General features: G+C 53.2%; 1 protein-coding gene across 6 annotated transcripts in view; it reads left to right on the top strand.

The window, feature by feature from the left end:
* ARHGAP44 (Rho GTPase activating protein 44) overlaps positions 1–21,758 on the top strand; it is a 57,519-nt gene that overhangs the window by 18,471 nt on the left and 17,290 nt on the right. For 4 of the 6 annotated variants that reach the window (XM_050919271.1, XM_050919270.1, XM_050919267.1 and 1 more), the window contains exons 5-12: positions 8,140–8,251; positions 10,158–10,239; positions 11,183–11,263; positions 14,172–14,285; positions 15,407–15,498; positions 16,401–16,581; positions 19,268–19,285; positions 20,394–20,615. In XM_050919271.1, the coding sequence (XP_050775228.1) occupies positions 8,140–8,251; positions 10,158–10,239; positions 11,183–11,263; positions 14,172–14,285; positions 15,407–15,498; positions 16,401–16,581; positions 19,268–19,285; positions 20,394–20,615 (902 nt within the window). The remainder of the gene's footprint in view (positions 1–8,139; positions 8,252–10,157; positions 10,240–11,182; positions 11,264–14,171; positions 14,286–15,406; positions 15,499–16,400; positions 16,582–19,267; positions 19,286–20,393; positions 20,616–21,758) is intronic. The other 2 variants (XM_050919272.1, XM_050919268.1) reach the window with 1 other exon arrangement.

Below are 21,758 nucleotides of genomic sequence, written 5' to 3'. Positions count from 1 at the left end.
CAGGTCAGGGGAGAGTGGTCGGTGTACACGGTGAAGTGTCGCCCAAAGAGATATGGCTTTAGTTTTTTAAGGGCCCACACCATGGCCAGGCATTCCTTCTTGATGGCCGCGTAGCTTTGTTTCCGGGGTAGCAGCTTTTTACTTAGGTACACGATGGGGTGTCTCTTCCCCTTTTTATTCTTTTGCATTAATACTGCCCCCAGTTTCGTCTTTGAGGCATTAGTGAACACCATAAAGGGTTTGTCATAATTTGGGTTTGCCAGAACTGGGCCACTAACCAGAGCCTTCTTCAGCGCCCGGAAAGCCTCCTGGCACTGCTTAGTTCAGATTACCTTGTTTGGCTTTTCCTTTTTGCACAGTTTAGTGATGGGGCCGGCTATGGCACTAAAGTGGGGCACGAACCTTTGATAGTACCCCGCCATCCCAATAAAGGCCTGGACCTGCTTTTTGGTTTGGGGAGCAGGCCAGTTTTTGATTGCCTCCACCTTGGCTGGTTCCGGCTTCAGGCAGCCGCTCCCCACCCGATGGCCCAGGTAAGATACTTCAGCCATTCCCACCTTGCACTTCTTAGCCTTTACTGTTAACCCAGCCTTTTGGAGTCAGTTTAGGACTTGTTTAACCTGGGACATGTGGTTCTTTCAGGTCTGGCTGAAGACGCAGGTGTTGTCAATATACGCCACGGCAAAACTCTCCATTCCCCTCAGTAGCTGATCCACCAGGCGCTGGAAGGTGGCCGGCGCTCCCTTGAGGCCGAAGGGCAGGGTCAGAAACTTATAGAGCCCCAGAGGGGTGATAAAGGCCGATTTCAGCCTGGCATTTGCGTTCAGCGGCACTTGCCAGTAGCCTTTGGTAAGATCCATAGTGGTGAGGTACCGAGCACCTCCTAGCTTGTCTAGGAGCTCGTCAGGCCTGGGCATAGGGTAGGTATTAGATACGGTGATGGCATTGAGCTTTTGATAGTTCACACAGAACCGGATTGACCCATCCTTTTTGGGGACTAGCACCACTGGCGAGGCCCAAGGGCTGGAAGACGGCTGGATTACCCCCAAAGCCAGCATGTTCCTGACCTCTCTTTTAAGATTCTGGGCAGTTTTACCAGTGACCCGAAAAGGGGAGCATCTTATAGGGGGATGTGACCCGGTCTCCACCCGGTGGACAATCAAATTAGTGCGTCCAGGCTGGTTGGAAAACAGCTGTCGGTACAGATGCAGCACCCCTCTGATTCCAGCGTGCTGGCCCGGGGTCAGTTGCTTAGAGAGGGGAATCGCTTTTAGGGGGGAACCAGCTTTTGTCCCAGGGAATAGATTTACTAAGGGGTCATTTTCCTGCCCCTCCCAATGTCCACACACGGCCAACACCACATTCCCCCTGTTATAGTATGGTTTTATTATGTTTACATGGTACACCCGACGGTGATGTGCCCGGTTTGACAGCTCCACCACATTGTTTACCTCATTTAGTTGCTTAATAACCTTGAAGGGCCCTTCCCAGGCGGCCTGGAGTTTGTTTCTCCTCACGGGGATAAGAACCATTACCTGATCCCCGGTGGCGAAGGCACGGGCTCGTGCTGTGTGGTCATACCAGACCTTTTGCCTTCTCTGGGCTCGGGCCAGATTTTTCCTGGCCAGGCCCATGAGCTCGGCCAGTCTTTTCCGGAAGGTTAGGACATACTCCACCACTGACTTTCCCTTGGGAGCGGCCTTCCCCTCCCATTTGTCCCTCATTAGGTCTAGGGGCCCCCTTACCCGCCTTCCATACAACAGTTCGAAAGGTGAAAACCCGGTAGATTCCTGGGGCACCTTCCTGTACGCGAACAACAGGTGAGGTAAGTACTTGTCCCAGTCCTGCGGGTGCTGGTTTATAAATGTTTTTAGCATCATCTTCAGCGTCCCGTTGAACCTTTCTACCAGCCCGTTGGACTAGGGGTGATACGCTGAGGCCCAGTTGTGCTGGACCCCACATTTTTGCCATAAGGACCGGAGCAGGGTCGACATGAAGTTGGACCCCTGGTCCGTTAAGACCTTCTTGGGGAACCCCACCCGGCTGAAAATTGTCAGCAGCGCATCTGCCACTGTGTCTGCTTTGATAGAGGACAAGGCCACCGCCTCGGGGTAGCGAGTGGCAAAATCCACCACCACCAGGATGTATTTCTTCCCTGACCGGGTCGTCTTGCTGAGGGGTCCCACTATGTCCATGGCCACCTTTTGGAAAGGTTTTTTTATGATGGGTAAAGGCCTCAAAGCCGCTTTTCCCTTGTCCCGGGCCTTTCCCACCCTCTGGCAGGGGTCACAGGATTGGCAGTACTGTCGGACATGGGTAAAGACCCCAGGCCAGTAAAAGTTTTGTAGCAGCCTCTGCCTGGTGCGCCGGATTTCCTGGTGCCCTGCGAGAGGGATGTCATGGGCCAGGTACAACAGCTTGTGACGGAACTTTTGGGGAACCACCAGCTGCCTCCTGATCCCCCATGACTTTACTTCCCCTGGGGGAGCCCATTCTTGGTACAGGAACCCCTTTTTCCACAGGAACCTCTCCTTGCAACCTCTCCTCATGGTTTGTACCGCACTAAGGTCAGCCCGGTCCCTGTGCTTCCGCAAGGAGGGATCTTTTTGCAACTCGGCCTGGAACTCAGCAGCTGGGACAGGAATGGGGACCGGCTCTCTCTTGCTGGCTGGGTCTGAGGCCGCAGCCTCTCTGCACCATGCCCCTGGGCGTTTCCCGCTCCCTGAGTTAGGGTCCTGCACCTCAGGTCGAGTACCTTTCTCGTTGTCAGGGAGCAGTGCCATTTGCCGACTCTGACTACGAGTCACGACCAGGGCACTCTGGGTGTTACTAGGCCAGTCCTTAAGGTCCCCTTCCATTAACACATCAGTGGGCAAATATTGGTGTACCCCCACATCCTTGGGGCCCTTCTTGGCCCCCCATTTTAGGTGTATTCTTGCCACGGGTACCTTGAATGGGGTTCCGCCCACGCCCATCAGGATCAGGTAGGTGTCGGGCACCATCCGATTTGAGGCCACCACCTCGGGCCGGGCCAGCATCACCTCTGCGCCCATGTCCCAGTACCCAGTGACCTTTCTCCCATCCACTTTCAGGGAAACAATGCACTCTTTCCGGAGGGGCAGCCCCGCGCCCATCCGGTAAACCAAAAACCCGGAACCGGGAGCATCCACAGGTGGTATGTTGCCAACCCCCCTTTTCTGGGAATGTAGCCCCTCCGCCGATTGGGTTTTTACCCAGTCCACCCTCTGCGGGTTGGGTCTGCTGGGTCTGTCCCTGAGCTTGGGGCACTGGGCCCGTATGTGACCTTGTCCCACAGCGATAGCAGCCCATATCTTGTGGGTCCCCTTGAGTGGGTCGGAGGGACCTGCCGCTGGATGTTCCCCTTTTGGAGGGGTTCTTCATAGGCCCCCTTTGGGAGGTCCCATGATGACTTTCTCTCTGCGTTGAGGCAGGCCTGCTTCTTCGAGACTTCTTCCTGCCATTCCCTGCCCGACTGTCCACAAATTGGTCGGCCAGCTGGCCTGCATGCTGCGGGTTTTCCGGCTTCTGGTCCATCAACCACAGCCTCAGGTCGGACGGGCAATGCTCGTACAGGTGCTTCAGTATGAATAGGTCAAGCAGGTCCTCTTTAGTTTGGGCCCCAGCTGTCCACTTGCGGGCATACCCCTGCGCCCGGTTGACCAGTTGTAGGTATGTGACCTTACGGGTTTTACGCTGGCTCCGGAACTTTTTTCGGTACATCTCAGGAGTCAGCCCAAACTCGCGGAGCAGGGCCTGTTTGAACAGTTTGTAGTCCCCTGCCTCCGCCCCTTTTAGTCGGCTGTACACCTCCACGGCTGTGGAGTCCAGTAAGGGGGTGAGAACTGCGATCCTGTCTGCAGGGTTAACCCTGTGCAGCTCGCAGGCATTCTCAAAGGCCGTCAGGAAGGTATTTATGTCCTTCCCCTCCTTACGCCGGGGCAGCAAGTGCTTATCAAAGCTTTTTGTAGGCTTGGGTCCCCCCTCACTCACCGCAGCCGGAGCCTCACAGCTCCTTAGCCGGGCCAGGTCCAGCTTATGTTTACGCTGTTTCTCCTTCTCCTCCCACTTACGCTGGCGCTGGTTCTCCTCATGTTTACGCTGGTTCTTCTCATGTTCACGCTGTTTCGCCTTCTTTTTCAGCTCTCGCCTCTTTAACTCGAGCTCTTTCCGTCTTAGCTCCCTTTCATATTTCAGCCGCCTCCGCTCCACGGATGCCGAGCGTTGCCGGGAGGATCCCCTGCTGGGGGGTGAGCTTCGCCGTGAGGCTCCCCTGCTGGCCGGGGGTGTCACGGTGCCCTCGGTATACACTGGGCTCCCCCCCGCCCTTCCTCTATGCCTAGGAAGGGGGGGTCTCGGGAAGCCCTCGTTTGCCGGCTGACCACTCCCAGCGGGGACAGACACTGGTGCCTGCGCTGCATCTGCCCGGCTGCTTCCCTCAGAGACAGGGCTCCGTTCATTCATGCGGTCTCCCTGCTCCAGCTGGGCAATCAGCTGGTCCTTGCTGAGCCTCCCTGGGTGCAGCCCCCTCTGCTTGCACAGCTCCACCAGGTCACACTTGCGCCGCTTGGCATACATCTTTCCGCTGGCCACTTACAGGCCGGGGTGCTCGCCGCTCCCCACGGTTTCCAGGGGGACCCCTAGTGCACCAGCCCTTCGTGAGGTCACCACCTCTCTGCCAGGGTCGAGATGCAGACTCCTCCGCCCCTGGGACCGCTTGCTGCAATCCCCCAGGGGACCCTGTTACTGCAAAGTCCTTCTCACTGGGCACACACTCCCAGGGGTTAACCAACCCTTTGTTTTACTGCTCCCCAGTCACTTACTGCAGGAAGCGCCGTCCACGGGGTGCAGTATATCCCACCCCTGCCACCAGTTGTCACGGAGTGTGGGGGAGCCTGGCCCTGCACCCCTCTTCCTGGGACCCACAGTGACTTTCGGCCAGCCAGTAAAACAGAAGGTTTATTGGACAACAGGAACACAGGTTACAGCAGGGCTTGCAGGCACAGTCAGGACCCCTCCCTCGAGTCCTTCTGGGCTTTCAGGGTGCTTGGATCCTAGCTAGGATACCCTGAATTTCGCCCATCCAGCCCCAAGCCCAAACTCAAACTGCTTTCCTCCTGCCACTTCCTTTCTTTGTTTCCCTTCCCGGGCAAAGGTGTTGACCTTTCCCCTCCCTTACCTAGCTCAGGTTACAGGCCCTGGCATCGTCCATCCCCTAAAGTCCTCCCCTGCTCTCCCACTCCCCACACAGACAGTCCCTACTGCATCACACCTAGCTGGAAAAAAAATTCAAAGAAGCAGCTTTGCTCCGTGTTTTGGTGCTTCCAGGCTTTGCCATGATCGAGAAATGCAACTGGGGCCAGGTCTACACTACAGCCCTACAATCCACACCCTTGAGTGACACAGCAACTCATGTAGACAGCGCTATTTCAGCAGGAGAGTTTCTCCCGTCAACATAGCTAGTGCCTCTCGGGGAGGTGGATTAACTACACTGATGGGAGAAGCTCTCCTATCGGCACAGAAGCGTTTTCACTGTACGTGAAGACCAGCCCCGAAAAATTGAAAAGCAAACATAAGAAAGCCTTTACAAACCTGTTTGTAATCTCCAGGGTAGTTTGATTTGAGGGCAAAACTTTGGGTTGCATCATCCTTTCTCTTGAGCAATTAATCCATCCCTATATATCAGAAGTTCCCAAATTTTTCATATTGCATACCTCCTTTCCAGATCTACCAGCTGCTCCCATACCTCTACTCCTCCCATCACTGATATGTTGTGTGTTCCTGTTAACACAACCTGTCTTTAGCCATCTGTGCATATTTCACTGTTATATACAGATATAATTATAGTGCGACATATACAACCAAAGTAGAGACTGGACAGTTGCTGGGCAGCTGAACCCGTGCTGTCCGGTGATTGGAGATGAGGGCTCTGTATATCTGCGTCTCTGTACTCTCATTAGTACACCTTGAAGTAAATTAACTACCATATTGTGTGTAACAAATTCCCATGGAGTTTTAAAGCTTCGTCTGAGTTGCCTATTATGAAAATGCAATAAATAAAATACTAAGTAAAATCCACCATTAGACAATTTCTCCTGTGTACTGCCCAGAGATGTGTCTCATATCCCCAGTGGTGTGCGGACCACGGTTCAGGACTCCCTGCTCTAGATGACAGTCAAAGTCAGAGAGAAGGTGGGTGAGATAATATCTTTCATTGGATAAACTTCTGTAGGTGAGAGAGATGCTACACAGAACTCTTCTTCACGTCTAGGAAAGGTCTTCCAGTTAACTACAAGGTGGAACAGATTGTTTAGCACAAGTAGTTAACTCATATTTTCAAAGACCTTTCAAGGTGAAGTGGCCCGTTAATCCCTCTGCAGTCATAGGACAAAAAGGGGGGTGGGTGGGTCACAGGTTGCTGTAATAAGCCATGAATCCAGTGTCTTTATTAAGAGCATGATTTTTACTGTCTAGCAAAGATCCAGATTTAAGCTGCCAGGCTCGTCTTTTGAAGGTGTTGTGTAGGTTTCCTTTGAGGATGAGAACGGAGAGATCAGATATAGAATGAGCATTTGGGGAAAAGTGTTTGCCCACAGGGGGTAACAGGCTGTTTTTGTCTTTTACCATATTTTTGTGTGAGTTCATTTGAGAGCGTAGTGATGGGCTGGTTTCACCCCATAGTTATCGGGGCACTTAGTGCCCTGGATGAGGTACACCACCTGTTGTGATAGGTGCATGTAGGACCCATAGCTCTTCAAAGATGTGGAGTGGGAGTCAAAGTCAAACCTTCATGCTTTCTCCCATGCTGCCCTCTTGGTCAGGAGCCGCGTTCCCCATTGACAAAGCTACCACCGTGGGAGCTCCTGAGTTATTAAGCAGCTCCCCTTTCCTGCTGCATTTAACCACAAACTTCCCTCCCTTCTCCCCTGCAAGCAGCTTCAGTGCCGCCCACCCAACTTTTTCACCCTGATGTTTTTCACCCTTAAGATATGAGCTACCTCCCAGCTGCGCATCCCCTGGGGGCTGGCAGGCTCACCGCATGGTTGAGCACATGTGGGAGTGGGGTTTGTGGTAGGAGTGGCTCCTAGTTCACCCTGCCCCACCCTCTGCAGAATCCCATGTCTCTACACTGCCAGGTACTGACTCTCCTTGGGAAGCAGGGCACAGCAAAGAACTGGCAGGGAGCTGGCTTGGAGGGAGACGCGGAGAGTGGTCCCAGCAGCACTGGGATGTAAGTGGGGAGCATGAGGCTCTCAGCCCCCCGGGGTGGTACTTTTGTCCTGGCTTAGGACCTTCCCCAGGGGTGACAGCTCACATCTGCTTGACTTCCAGCTCAAACGGTGCCTCTTTTACCGGCTGGCACCTGGGATCTGAAACACCAGCTAAGCTGTCGCTGCCTTTGGCACCATCACCATTAACAAAGAGGCTGATGCTGCCGCTGGTCATGCAGGCATCAGAACAGACACCTCCTCGCTCCCCCGTAACTGTCAGTGTAACTACTGGTCAGTGTGTGTAACGGGTCCCCATCTGCGCCTGATCCTGAGGGAATGCGAGTCAGCTAGAGACCCTGGCTCTTGATGTAGAGACTTTAGTGCCGGAGAGCCCTGGTGCTGGCCAAGATGGCAGCTGAACATCGCCTTGCTGGGGCTACCAGGAGTACAAGCTTGTTTGTGTTGGCAAAGGGAGCAGGTGTGACTTGAAGCGGCCCAGGGCACAGATATGTGGAGAAACAAAAGGCTGTTCTGCAAAGACACTCCTCGCATCATGTCTAATCTGCCCAGTTCCGTAGTTTCTAGGCCCCATGGGCAAGGCCCCCAGCTGGAATTGCTCCATAGATACTGATTTACACCAGCTGAGGATCTGACCCTACAACCCCACATCAGTTCTGTGTGTAAGTCAGGTGAGCTACGGGGATTCCCACGCTTCCTACGTCCGCGATTTCCTACTAAACCGCATCCAACGTGACACCACTAGGTCAGAGCCTGACCCCTAGGTTGGATATTAAGCTGGCACCTGGGTCACTCTGGGGCTCGCGCCCTAGGGGCTCTGTGTTCTGCTGTTGCCATGATTTTAGGAGTTTCCTGCTGGGGTTGATGTCTCTCCTGTCTCCTTTGCCCAAAGGGTCTCTTCAGGGTGGCTCCTTCTGCATCCAAGTTAAAGAAGCTCAAGGCGGCTCTCGACTGCTGCGTGGTGGATGTGCAGGAATATTCAGCAGACCCCCATGCCATTGCAGGTAAAGGGCATTGCCACCTTGACTTTGGTAACAAGATTATGTGCTACTCTAGAATGGAAACAATTTTGAAATGGGAGAACTACCCCTGAAACGGAAAACCCATTTCCCCCCAAGCTATATTACTGTCCCATGCAACTGTGCATATGTGATCTGCTGCTGTCATTTCTGGACAACAAGGAAAGAGACTGGGCCCTTCTGTAGGGGACTCCCATAAGGGTTAAAACTCTGCCTGCTAGAAAGGAGTCATAAACAGCTTCTTTTGGTGTTTCGTTGTACAGTTTTTCAAGCAATCTATTCTCTAGAGGAAAGTTGTTAACAAAGAGTCTGAACTCTTGCCCTGTTCAGTTCTAAGTGTGAGGAGAAAATTAGAACTGTTGAGAAGCCTTATCAGTCTGTTAACATCAAGTACTGATTTAACTCTAGACGTAGGTAGTGTAAAACAATTGTGTTCTGCTTTAACTGAATGAATGGACCAAATTGTGCTCTTTTGCTCCTGTAAATTCTGGAATAACTATTCTGGAGCTGCATCCAATTTACAGCAATGCAGGAACAAATTTAGGTTCATTATCTCTTAACTTTAAAAGTATAACGAATGTATGAAAAACAAACTTTGAAGTATAAATATAACCATATTGGGCATTAAGGAGGGATGGAAACAAATGTGGATTTGTTTGATGCCAGTTTGGAAATAAAATGTGTCCTTTCTTAAACTCTAAATATATATATATAAATTATACCTACTAATGTCAGTGCTTCTAAATCTTCAATTTCCCCTGGAGACGTTCATCAAACTATTCTAGCGTCTCTATTTTCTGTGCTTGTCGACAGTCCTGGTCATTGCAGTTGAGGACGAAAAAATAGTTTTGATCAGAATCACTGATGAACCCCAGGGTTCAGACTTTCCCTGGTTTATTGTGATAAACAGATTTGCCAATAAATGTTACATTTAAAAAAGTAACTATAAATGTTAGGACACACATTGTGCTTATGCTATTTAGCCAAGTTACCGGTCATGCTAAAGCAACCCAAATGCAGTTGTAATAACCATGAGACGCTCCGAAAACATGGCGATGAGTGTGGGATGGGTGGATCGATAATTAGATCATTTTTTATTCTTTTGTAATGGAGTTTCCAACCTGGTTGTTACAAGTTCTGTCGGTGAATAAGAGGGTTTATTCACCGACAGAATTTGTAACAACCAGGTTGGAAATGAGGCCCGCTCCTTACTGGCCTGCTAAATATTGATTTAGTTTCGATAAAACTTCTTTTATTTGCGTCCCTCATGGGCTTTGAGGCCAAGTTTTTCAGACACCTGGATGATATGGACTCCAAATTCCTATCAGTTTTAAGGAGACCTGGGCACACGCATCCCATTTACCACTTTTGAAAATGGCATAGGTCCATATGCTGAGATACCATGAAGTGTTGTGACAATGGCACATTTCCGCAGTGTTAAGATGATGTTCCTTTCTTGATCCGAGATGGTTTCCCTTCTCTTTCAGAACTTGATCCTGGGAGGTGCTGAGCACCCTGGGCAGCAGTAATGTCAGTCGCAGGGGAGGCTGCTCAGTGCTTTGCAGGATTTGTTCTTCAAGAAATGAGGGTCTGATCTCGCTCCCGTTGAAGCCAGGGAGTCCATTGTCACAGGGCAGAGCCCACAAAGAAAGCAACGAGAACAGGAGAAATGGCAAATATTTGTCAAGATTATTAGGATGTTAATCGTTTTCTTGGTTTTGGTTGAAATCATATTAGTGAGGCTGCTAGGCAGAACATACAGCTTGGCCTTTGTGCTTCATTGAAGGGGCTAAAGTCCCATGCCCAAGGACCAGCCAAGATCCTTACACTCCAACTTAGGAAAGCATCCTGCTTTGGTACTGACTGGCCAGTGTTCCCTTCTGTCTCCTAGGGGCGCTGAAGTCCTATCTCCGAGAGCTTCCAGAGCCTCTCATGACCTTTGAACTCTATGACGAATGGATTCAAGCTTCCAAGTGAGTCCCAAACGCATTTTCCTTTGTCCTTGGCCTCATGCACCTTCAACCTCTCACCCGTTCTCTGCCTCTGCTAATCCAGCTCCCCAGGGTTCATCCAGAGGCTGCTCAAGACAATCTGAAGCCCTGGGCAAAACATCAGTGTGCTGCCCCCCTGGCGTGTCACAGACCAGTCTGTGGGAGTGTGAATTGCAGAGCACTCTAACTGTCCCGTGTAGACCCTCCTGGTGCAAACTGAAAGGTACCTAGTATGCATTTATAGAGTCTTGTTTGAAACAGGACAACATCAGCATGAACTAGGTACCTTGAATTTCACCAGCATGGTCTGCAGAGGTCAGTTAGACTTAAGCACTATATGTTAGAGCTCACTGCATTTCATACCTCTGTAGACCAGTCTGCAAAGCGGTGTAGCTTCTCCCAGAAATCTGCCTCTAGCTAAAGCAGCCCCCGGGCTTCCTCTCATATCCCAGATGCCTCAGCAGTTTCAAATCACTGCTGATGTTTTCACCTTTGTCCCCCAAATGTGGAACCTTTCCCAAAATTGTCCCCAGCTCAAAGATGAGGACAGGCAAGATGGAGTCCTGCAGCGGCTTAAAGTGTCAGGGCTTTAGAGCTCGGCATTTGGTGTCCCGGGAGGGCTAGAAACAGGTGCTTTAACCCATTCGGAAGGTGAAATTCCTGCTGGGAGATGCAGCATTCGTGTCTAGCTCTGGAAGGGCCAGGCTGGGGGTGTTTAAATCTGGAGGGACTGGCTCAGACTGTTACAAAGACAAGAGCCACTTGCAAACTCGGGATCCCGGTTCAGATTTCAGCTGTGCCCCAGTTGTCAGGGCGTTCAGATCTGGGGCCTCATCTCTTCTCAACAGCTGAGCGCTCAGCGAAGCAAGCGGCCTGGCCGTGTGGCAAACTGACCAACTAATCCCAAACTTCGCTTCCTTCCTAGCATCCAGGACCAAGACAAGAGGCTGCAGGCCCTGTGGAATGCCTGCGAAAAACTGCCCAAGGCCAACTACAACAACATCAGGTGAGTGTGGGGGGCAGAGAGCTGTGTCTACATGCAGAGTTGCTAGTGAATTCACTTCAGGTGTGATTTTTAAACCAGTTTCATTAAACGGGTCCCAAAGGCTGAGTGGAGACTCTCACAGTGTGGTTTAAACCAGCCTTATTTTGGTTTAACTTAAGTCAGTTAATAAGAGCATCCCATGCCCACTGGCGAGCCTGTGATCTGGGTCCCCCTCTGTGCCCAGTCCTCAGAGGATATGAGTCTATTACAGCCTCAGGAAGGGAGCTTTAGTTCAGCCTGTAGCAGCTTGTGCTTTTAGCTCTGAAGGTCACCAGCTCACTCCGCAGGGTGCAGGCTGTCACGGAGTCACCGGGCGATGCTCTGGAACTGCTCCCCACCAAGCCAGTCAGGACTTTGGGGAGCCTCCTCTCCCTTGGAGCAGACTTGTTCAGGGCAAGAAGCTCACACGTTTTCACCTCCTGGGTCTCTTCTTGGAGCATTCAGCATCCTCTGCCCCTCCGTGCGCTTCCCACAGCAAGCCTGCCCCAGCGGGGTCCTGGGGAAGCCACAGGGTCCTGTACCCCCACTTTGCAGTCAGACGTGACTCAGCCAGCCAGTAAAACAGAGGTTTATTCGATGACAGGAACAGGGTCTAAAACAGAGCTTGTAGATACAGAGAACCGGACCCCTCAGCTGGGTCCATTCTGGGGGTCAGTGAGCCAGACCCCCCACGTCTGCACTTCACTCCTCAATCCCAGCCAGCTCCAGACTAACCACCTCCCCCCACCCCTCCTCTCTGCTCAGCCCCTTTCCCGGGCCAGGAGGTCACCTGACCTCTTTGTCTCCAACACCTTCAGCTGGCACCTTTGCAGGGGAGGGGCCCAGGCCATCAGTTGCTAGGAGACAGAGGGTCAGGCATTTAGGTGCACTGGCCTTTTGCTCTGCCAGATACTTAAGAACTGCCATGGGGACACTGAGGCACCAACACAGTATTCAGAGAAAACATTAAGAACATTCCTAGTTCATCACACAGGCCAAGCTGGCGGCTGTCGCCCATCTACACCACCGTTCACACTGTTGTAGCTAATTGTTCTGAAAACCAACATCAGTTAAACTGGTGACACTTTTTTGGGTAGACAAGGCCTTAGTGGGAGGATGGAGGCTTTTCCCTCCTCAGACGCCTGCCTAATGCCCACTAATGTCAGTGGGATCTCTGCATGCTTAGCGATGCAGGCCCGACCCTGCAGGTGGCTGAGCTCTCACCTCCCCTTGAAGTTGGGGCTTTCAGCACCTGCCCTAGCGAGCACTGCTGCAGTAGGCAGGCAGCCTGTCTGGTCCCCAGGGGTTCTGTTCCAGGCCCTGTGCTCTCAGGTGCTGAGGGAGGTGGAGCTGTACGTTGTTGGGAGTGGGGCTCAAGTAAAGTTGGCCATGTAGGTCAGAGCTTGAACCCTCCCAGAGCGGGCTCAGGGCTCATGTCCTGCCACATCCCAGTAATGAGCACGAAGGTCCGTGGCGGGGGAGGATCGTATGTTCCGCTCTTCGCCCTGGCCCCCTCATCCAGCCTGCTTGTGAACTGAACTTAGTCATGGTGGAAAAGCACCAAACTCACTTTCCATGGGAGGATGGCAGGCAGTTTGCCACTGTGGGGCCTAGCTCCAACCTGCCCCCCTCTCACCTTTCCTGGCCTGTGGGAGAAGGAGGATGGGCAGTGGAGCCCAATCTCTCAGTCCGCCCAGGATCACAATGCCAGGGCCTCCTTCACCCAGCTCTCCTGCGCTGGCCGCAGACCCTGCACTTCGGGCCACTTGCCCTCTAATACTGGTTGAGCCATCCTCTCCTAGTACCCACGGAGCTAGCGGCACATGCGGGGGTCAGACCAGCTCCGCAGGCCCAAGCAGCCCTTTGCAGGTCACAGGGGCACCAGGACTGGGGACACCTGCCACAAAGCGAGAGAGGCCCCTTCTCTCCCGTGCTGTAAGATATTTCACCGGGGACTCCAGGGAGTCTGGCACCCAACTCTCATTGGATTTCAATAGGCTTTGGGCACCTAACTCCCTTAGGCCCCTTTGAGAATCCCTGCCTTACTGTACACTAGGAGATACAGTGAGTAATGGGGAAAACCCTGTAAACTGGAGCTCCAGGCAGTTGTTGGGCCAGGACAAGGTGACTGTTGACTGTAGACATGTCCATGCCCTTGACACAGGAATTTGCGTTCCCTCCTGTGAGCCACCATCCTGTGAATCTGCCAGCCTTTGGGGCATGTTGCACCATGCCAGTTACCCAGGCTTGGGGGAAGGGCACTTCCAGAGGCTTGCTGTCTGGGCAGGGTGGGTTTATCGGACTCTAGGATTTAGCGGTTAGCCCCCGAATGGGATAGGATTTCCTGCTTGATTTCATTTGTGTTACCAAGTGCTGAGACCCCTGGCGTGATCTGATCGTCGCCCTTTACAGTCTTAGCAATGAAAATCAATCTGGCTTTGTGGCTAACCACAGCACTGTCTCCCAGCCTTACACAAGGGAACTGGTGGTGGTTAGAGAGGGAGGCTGGGAGCTGGGACCCTGGATTCTCTCCCCAGCTCTGCCCCAGACTCAAGGGATGACCTGGGGCAAGTCACAGCTGGATTGTGAAGCATTCTCTGAGAGCCGTTTTGAGCCTCTCAGAAGGAGGATGCTGGATGGTAGGCAGTGCAAGGATGTTGATCTCAGGGTGGTGTGCGGCACTCACTGGAGTATTGACCTGTAAGCTGCCTTAAAAGAGAGAGGCTGAGGTGCCTGAGGCTTGGGGCTTGGGGAAAAACCTGCATTCAGTGCGTGGCTTCGCTGTGAATGTCGGGTGCAGAGGAAAGCAGTTGTGGGGAACATGCGCTGCAGCCCACAGGCCCAGGTGACACTTCAGCCTCACCTTCTGCCTTTTGATTACCTCTGCCAGGTACCTGATCAAATTCCTAGCAAAGCTGACGGAATACCAGGATGCTAACAAAATGACACCGAGCAACGTGGCGATAGTGCTGGGCCCCAACCTCCTCTGGCCTCAAGCAGAAGGGTAAGCGGAATCCACTGGTGCATGCGTGTGTGTAATAGGGTCCCCTCAGTGCCCAATCCACGGGGATACGTGTCTGTTACAGCCGCTGCTAGGGACCCTTGACATTTTAGCTCAAGCTGTAGCAGCTCAGGCTTTTGGCTCTGGCGGTCCCCAGTTCAGTCCCCAGCGTGTTGGCTGAGATGGTGGTTGTCACACAAGTACTGGAGAAAGCAGGATAGAGCAGCTTCTGGGGGTGGGTGAGACGGGTGAACTGGTGGTTACTGCTTCTGTTGCTGTTCTCCTTCAGCCCCATCGGCTCCTTAGCGGAGCATCCACAATTCCTGCTGAAGTCAGTGGGAGCTGTGGGCTCTCAGCACATCTGGAAATCAGGCCACTTAGATAGGGTGTGTTTTTAAAATGCTTTCTCTAAACTTCCCTAGGACCATAGATGAAAACACATCCCCTGCCCCATAGAGCTTAACAGTCTAAAGACAAGACATGCTAACGTGAGGCATGAGAGGCCATTCCAGCCGAGGGAGAGTGAATGGGGAGAGTTAATGCTGAGAAGGAAGGAAGCATGGGTTGGATGAAGGGATGGGTTTCCAGGGGTGAGGAGAGGAGGGGGTTCTGGGCCTGTGAGGACAAGCAGACTGCCCCGTGTGTCGGGGGCAGCATGGACCGAAGCAGAAGTAGGGAGGTGAAAGGAGAGAAATGGAAGGAGCAGAATCACAGTTACTGTGTCAATCGATCCCTGAAAGTTATTCCATCTCCTTTGAGGTGGAAGATCGTATAGACATGAGAACATCGTCGTAATGGGTGAGTTAGGGCCTCGACTTGTCACAGGACTGAGGGGCATGGGCAGAACTGTGGGTGAGCCCATGGCTAGAACAGCAGGTGGCTGCAGGGCAGAACTGAGGGGCATGGGCAGAGCTGTGGAAGGGCGCAGGTCTGTAATACAAGGTTGGTTGGAGGGTCCCACTGAACTAGCAAGGGAATTGCCAGTCAGGACTATGGTGTATTAGCAGAGCTGCGTTAGAAGAGCAGAGGGACCACGTCAGACCTGGCACATGTTGGCTTCGATCAATGCTATTAACCACCCAGCCATCACGGGTGCTGAGTTGTTGTCCTCCCATGTGTTGCAGAAACATCACGGAGATGATGACAACGGTGTCTCTGCAGATTGTGGGGATCATCGAGCCCCTCATCCAGCATGCCGACTGGTTCTTCCCTGGAGGTAGGCCGTGTGTCTCCCGCCGGGCGCTGCGTGCTTGCGCAGATGTCGGCGTTGAGAGGGAGCATAATTGAGCCGGCCCGCCAGCACTGGGCCTGACGGGAATGGAGGCAGGGGACACAAGCAGCCATTCCACAAACCAGCTTGGAGGCCTGTGAATGGGAAAAGGCCTTGATGTTCTACATCCACTTTCTGGTGACCAGGCACTGATGCCATAAAACCCGCTGTGGCCACTGGCACTGCTGGGCAGAGGGGCCAGAAGCTGGGTGGGGCGGGCCCTGCAGCTGGCCTTCTCTCACCCCGGGGTAATGCTGGGGTCTTGCAGAGAGCCGTGCACTGTCACTGCGCCTGGTCCACTCTGTGATTTGGGCTGCGGGGCCGCCAGGCCTGCACCTGCCCCAGCTCCATCCTCCAACTCCACAGCTCTGGTGGCTGAGGAGGGGACTCTCCCTGCTTGGCTCCACAAGCCTCCCTGTGCTGTGTGGCCCCGGAAGGCCAAGTTACCTCAGACTGAATCCGGGACAAAGCACAAGGCGGCTTCACTCCAGCCCAGCCCCCAATGAGATGCGGCCATGGAGCTAGAGCTCCTCCAGCCCTCTCCAGCCGTCTCTCCCCTCCAGCTCCTTACCTGATGGGTTATAGTCCCTATCCCTCGTGGAGTCAGTGGCTGGCTGCCCACAAGCCTCGTCCATGTTCCCCTGGGGCTCTCTGGTGCCGCTGGCAGTGGGAAGGGTTCTGTGTCCATACAGAGCCTGGCACAATGGGTCCTGGCCCATGGCCGTGCTCCTAGGCACGATGCAGACTAGAAATAACAGCAGTAATCCCTCGCTGCCCAGAGCTCTGCCTGGTCTGGATGTGAGGAGGTGCCCCCGCACAACACTGTGCTATCTTACTTCCCCGACCAGACATTGAATTCAATGTGACTGGGAACTACGGCAGCCCCATGCACGTCAACCACAATGCCAACTACAGCTCCATGCCCTCCCCTGACATGGACCACTCGGACCGCAAGCAGCACGACCAGGCCCGGCGTCCCCTCAGTGTGGCCACGGACAACATGATGCTGGAGTTTTACAAAAAGGATGGGTAGGGCCTCTTCGCTTTGTTGCCGGGGTTTGGTTTTGGTGTAAGTCCGTTACGGTTGTGTGAGCCAGAGGAGACCGCGCCTGGCATAGCCTTGGCTGGGAGATCTGCTTGGGACAGGGGCCCAAGGGCATCGTATCATGTAACCTCCGCCCTGGTGAGCTCAGATGCCTTGCTGCCTTGTCACTCCCACCCTCCCCTGCTCCTGACCCCTCCGCCGTCTCCGATCAGCTGCCTTTGAGCCATTTTAGATGGGAGAAGAGCCATTTCCCCTCTCCCACCCCTACCCACCCCCCCAGTCTAAGGTAAGTCATGTTGGACACACAAGCTCCACCCAGAGACCAAGGGTTGGGGAAGGAGTCTCTGGCGAGCCAGCTAAATGGACAGTGCGCCCGAGCCCTCGTCCTGCAAGGAGCTGGCTTGCAGGCACTGGAGCGAGAACAGAGGGGGTCCAGAGGGAAGCAGACCTGCCATGAATTGTTAGGATGTTATGCACTGATGTGCAAACCCTAGAGAAACACCGAATCCATGCCTCAAAGGGCCCCTAGCCCCCCCCCAGGCCGTCCTGGTGACACTGAGGCCATGTCTACATCTAAAATTTTGCAGCGCTGGTTGTTACAGCTGTATTAGTACAGCTGTATAGGGCCAGCGCTGCAGAGTGGCCACACTTACAGCAACCAGCGCTGCAAGTGGTGTTAGATGTGGCCACACTGCAGCGCTGTTGGGCGGCTTCAAGGGGGGTTCGGGGAACGCGAGAGCAAACCGGGAAAGGAGACCAGCTTCGCCGCGGTTTGCTCTCGCGTTCCCCGAACCACCCTGCAAACCGCAGGGAAGGAGACCTGCTTGTTCGGGGAACGCGAGAGCAAACCGCGGCGAAGCTGGTCTCCTTTCCCGGTTTGCTCTCGCGTTCCCCGAACACCCTGCAAACCGCAGGGAAGGAGACCTGCTTGCTCGGGGGTTCGGGGAACGAGAGAGCAAACCGGGAAAGGAGACCAGCTTCACCGCGGTTTGCTCTCGCGTTCCCCGAACCACCCTGCAAACCGCAGGGAAGGAGACCTGCTTGTTCGGGGGTTCGGGGAACGAGAGAGCAAACCGGGAAAGGAGACCAGCTTCGCCGCGGTTTGCTCTCGCGTTCCCGGAACCACCCAGCAAACCTCAGGGAAGGAGACCTGCTTGCTCGGGGTTCAGGGAACGCGAGAGCAAACCGGGGAAGGAGACCAGCTTGATTACCAGAGGCTTCCTCAGGTATGCTGGGATACCTGCTTATTCCACGGAGGTCAAGAAAAGCGCTGGTAAGTGTCTATACTTGATTACCAGCGCTGGATCACCAGCGCTGGATCCTCTACACCCGAGACAAAACGGGAGTACGGCCAGCGCTGCAAACAGGGAGTTGCAGCGCTGGTGGTGCCCTGCAGATGTGTACACCTCCTAAGTTGCAGCGCTGTAACTCCCTCACCAGCGCTGCAACTTTCTGATGTAGACAAGCCCTGAGACCACGTGTCTGGCCTGAGGGAATCACTGCAGGCTCAGGTTTGGGAAGGAGATGGGCATTGCCCCTGGGGGTGTGGGAATAGTGAATACTAAGTAAATGTCAGGGCCACCCCCTGAAGCTATGGGTCTGTACATGGACCTCCCCGGTAGGTCTCCAGGGGCTATCACAGTGTGAATGTTCCATGATGGGGATTCTTTGCACTTGATCATATCTAAGCACTTCCTAACAATTAATTAATTCTTACATTCCCCAGTGAGGATGGGCAAGTGTTTTACTCCCCCTCCACCCCCCTTACAGAAGAATGAATGACACAAAGTCAGTTGGGCCATGGTCACATGTCAAGTCAGCGACAGAGCTGGGAAGAGATCCCAGGAGTCCCGACTCCTCCCCCAAATCTCTCAGTGTAGCCACTAGCAAGCCACCATCCCAGCTTTAGCATATCTGGTGAGGGAAACAGCCCAGTTGTGTGACAGCTGAATAGGCCAGCTCCGTTGGCATGCATCTCAGTCCCTCTGCAAATCTCTGGGCAACATTTGCATTTCCCTGTGCACACGGTGCAGCGCAAGCCCAGGAGAGTGAGTGGAATTGGAGCAGAAAGGGCACGCATGCGGAATCAGATTGGGAATATGGCCCAGAACCCTCAAGGAGCGAGACGGAGGCGGGTGAATGTGCACAAGGGGCTGCCCGTTGGAGTTGTGAGTTAGCAGCAGCCATACCTGACAGCCAGGCTGTTGTCTGCCTGGATGACAGCAGCCTACGTGTCAGGATTCTCCACCGCCACAGGCAGTCTGGGATCCCTAAATCTCAGCTCTCCAGGCCCCGCAGTGTGCAGGGTCTCGCCCACCAGAGACGAAAATCAAACCTGAAACATCTTAAAGAACAACTCCTCTCCCTCCCTCCCCACTTGCACAGAGCCCCGTCTCCTTCCCGCACACATTGCACTTACCAAAAGTTCCCATACACTGAGCAAAATCGACTTGTGTTTGCAGAATCCTCTGAAGTTTCTTCCAGCGCCTCCTTTCCTATTGACAATCTGTTTGTCCTCCTCCTGCTATGACCTGGATTCAAAGACCTGTCCTCCTTACAGTGTTACCTTGGCCCTCTAAACTCCTTTCCAAACAATAGTCGCTTTACCCAATGGAAGCTTTTAGCCTTAGTTTCTTTTACACTAATACTTGTATGTTTCTGTCCATGCAGCCTTAGGAAAATCCAAAGGTACGGTATCCTCTAGTAGCCACTGGACACTTTTCAGGCCACCTGTGTTCTGAACACCAAGGCAGAGCTGTTCCAATAGGCAGTGAGGTTAGAGCCTTTGCTGCTGAGCAAGCCAAAATGCTGGGTTTTTTTTGACATTTAGTGATGTCAGGGAGGCAAATTCTGAGTTGGTTTCTCCCCTGGTGGATCGGTTTGATGGGGTGTAAGCCCATACCCAGTTTGGTCCAATCAGTGCAATTGCCTCAAAAGAACATTGCACTTTCATAACTTTGGGGAAAAACAAGGGCTCACTTCCTCTCTTGGACTAATTTAACAGGAAGCTTCTCCAGTTGGGAGGAATGCAACAGCGTCACTACCAGAATGCTCTCCCATTCATTTTGGCTTCTAATGGCTCACTCAAGTTTGTGGCTGTTTGGAAAGACCTCACAGCAGGGTGGCCATTTCCCGCTGCCACCTTTGTAGGTGAAAACTTTTGCCACAAACTACAACAGTGCTGCTTGCACAGCTGTCTCACCTCCCCAAAGGTTGTGATGGGCCACAGCAGCTTCTGAGCAAAACAAACAAGATCTAAGGCGAGTTGTTACTTTGGTAGCAATCTCTCTTCTGGTGACACTATTGCTCTCTGCAGAGTTGGGAGGGGGCCTGAGCCAATAGCCAAACCTTAACTTTGATCCTAACCAATGGAGCCTCTGGGCAATGCCACTGGCAATGAAGGCGTGTTTAGAGCCTATCTACAAAGTTCTTCCGGGACAGTCCTGACCCTCTACAACCCCTGCTGTCCTGCAAGTTGAATTCCACCGAAGAACAGTGGGTTCCCTAGTATAAGAGGAGTTTTTAAAGGGCCAGAACTGGATCTCATCCGAAACAGGTTAGGCCAATCCTCTACTGAGGGACCTGCACCAGTCTTGTGTCCCAGTGTTTCACGAGTAGCCGGTGGGCTGCACTGGCGCTCTCTGGAAGGAAGGCTGCCAGGATCTGAATAAGCTTTACTGAACTGGATGTAGTGAAATGTTTTTTCTACCCCGTTGCTGCAATCTGTGCTTTATTTCTTTGCTCTGAACCTTACTTCCGAGATGGTAAGGGAGTGTCTTTTTGTTCCCCCCCTCAGCATGGGCGTCAGGGTGATGGACACATCTTGGGTGGCCCGCAGAGGCACCACCGTAGTTCGAAAAGCGTCCTCCACCCCGCCTGCCATGCAGCCCCCCGCGCCACCTTCCGATCTCGCTGCTACTCCTCAGTCACCAATTCCTGAGCAATCTCTTGATATTTCAGCTACTCCCTCCCCTACTCCAACTAGCTTTGGCTTCCAGCCAGGAGCCGAACAGACAAGGTAAGTCCGGGCGGCAGCGACTGCTGCTGCTGCTGCTGCTTTACATGGCCTTTGTAAACACGCTTAGCTTCTGCTCACCTGCATGTGCCCTTTTGATTTCATGCTTCTGCTTTCTGGTGTGTGTGAATCCAGGCACAAAATAATCCCAGATGGTGACTGCCCAGCAAACAGGAAAATCCCCGAGCAGCGTTGGGGAAAGCGGTGCTGGAAAATGCCATTTCTAGACTGGCTGGAAAGACAGACGTTTTTGCAATAGCAGAGAATGGGTGTGCAGGGCAAATCCTCCCTTATCCATGCTGCAAATCTTAGTAAGATTCTGTGCTCGCAGTGCATGCACCTCACCCACAGAGGGCGCTGTGCAGAGATGCTAGGAGTCCCCTTTGGAACACTCCCATGGCCGAGAGAGCAGGAGACAGGCTCCAGGTTATCATGTTGCTTCAGGTAGTGCTAAGCGTTGGGGCTACCTAGCTGGCTGTTTCATTGGCCCTGCCTTTCATTTTTCTCAGACCTTCCTGACATTCCCGCTGGTCTCTCATAAATGGGCACTCCTTGGCCAGACCAATCACCCATGTCTCCCCATTCCACTGGCTGGAAGGAAGATGATGGAGGCACTCCTTTTGGGGTCTGTTAGACTGTGGGCCAAGCACAAGCACACTCTAAATTACACCAGCAACTTGTGCTTTTCTAGCCATTGCCCCCCACCCCCGCTTTGCACACTTGGGTGCAGATTGTGCGCCTGGAAAAAAGCTGGGTGACTGTGGTGCATGAGCAAATTTTGCAGCCAGTTTCAGAACCTCCTTTGCAAATGTGCCCAGCCCTGAAATGTCATTCCCCGAGCCCATTCCTTACGAGAACCTTCCCCGTGGGAGGATGAACGTTCACTTCCAGTACATCTCTCAGAAGGCCATGGATTTATTTTGTGTTGGTGGATTCTCACACTGCTTCCTGGCAGGCAGCCGGAAAACAAATGAGGCTGTCAGGTGCAATTACCCGTGTGCGCAGGGAGTGGGGCCGATGTGACTCCTTCGTTCTTCCGATCTGTGCTTCCGTCGTAGCTGTGCTTCCTGCAAGCATGGAAGTTAGCTTCTCATGTGCTGCATGTCAGGGGGCTTCCCAGCGCCCTGCCAGCTCAGCATATGTGCC

The sequence above is a fragment of the Gopherus flavomarginatus genome, chromosome 12, assembly GCF_025201925.1.
Source record: "Gopherus flavomarginatus isolate rGopFla2 chromosome 12, rGopFla2.mat.asm, whole genome shotgun sequence".
NCBI lineage: Eukaryota > Metazoa > Chordata > Testudines > Testudinidae > Gopherus > Gopherus flavomarginatus.
Note: the sequence above shows the minus strand (reverse complement) of the source record. Positions and strands in the feature narration are given on the sequence as shown.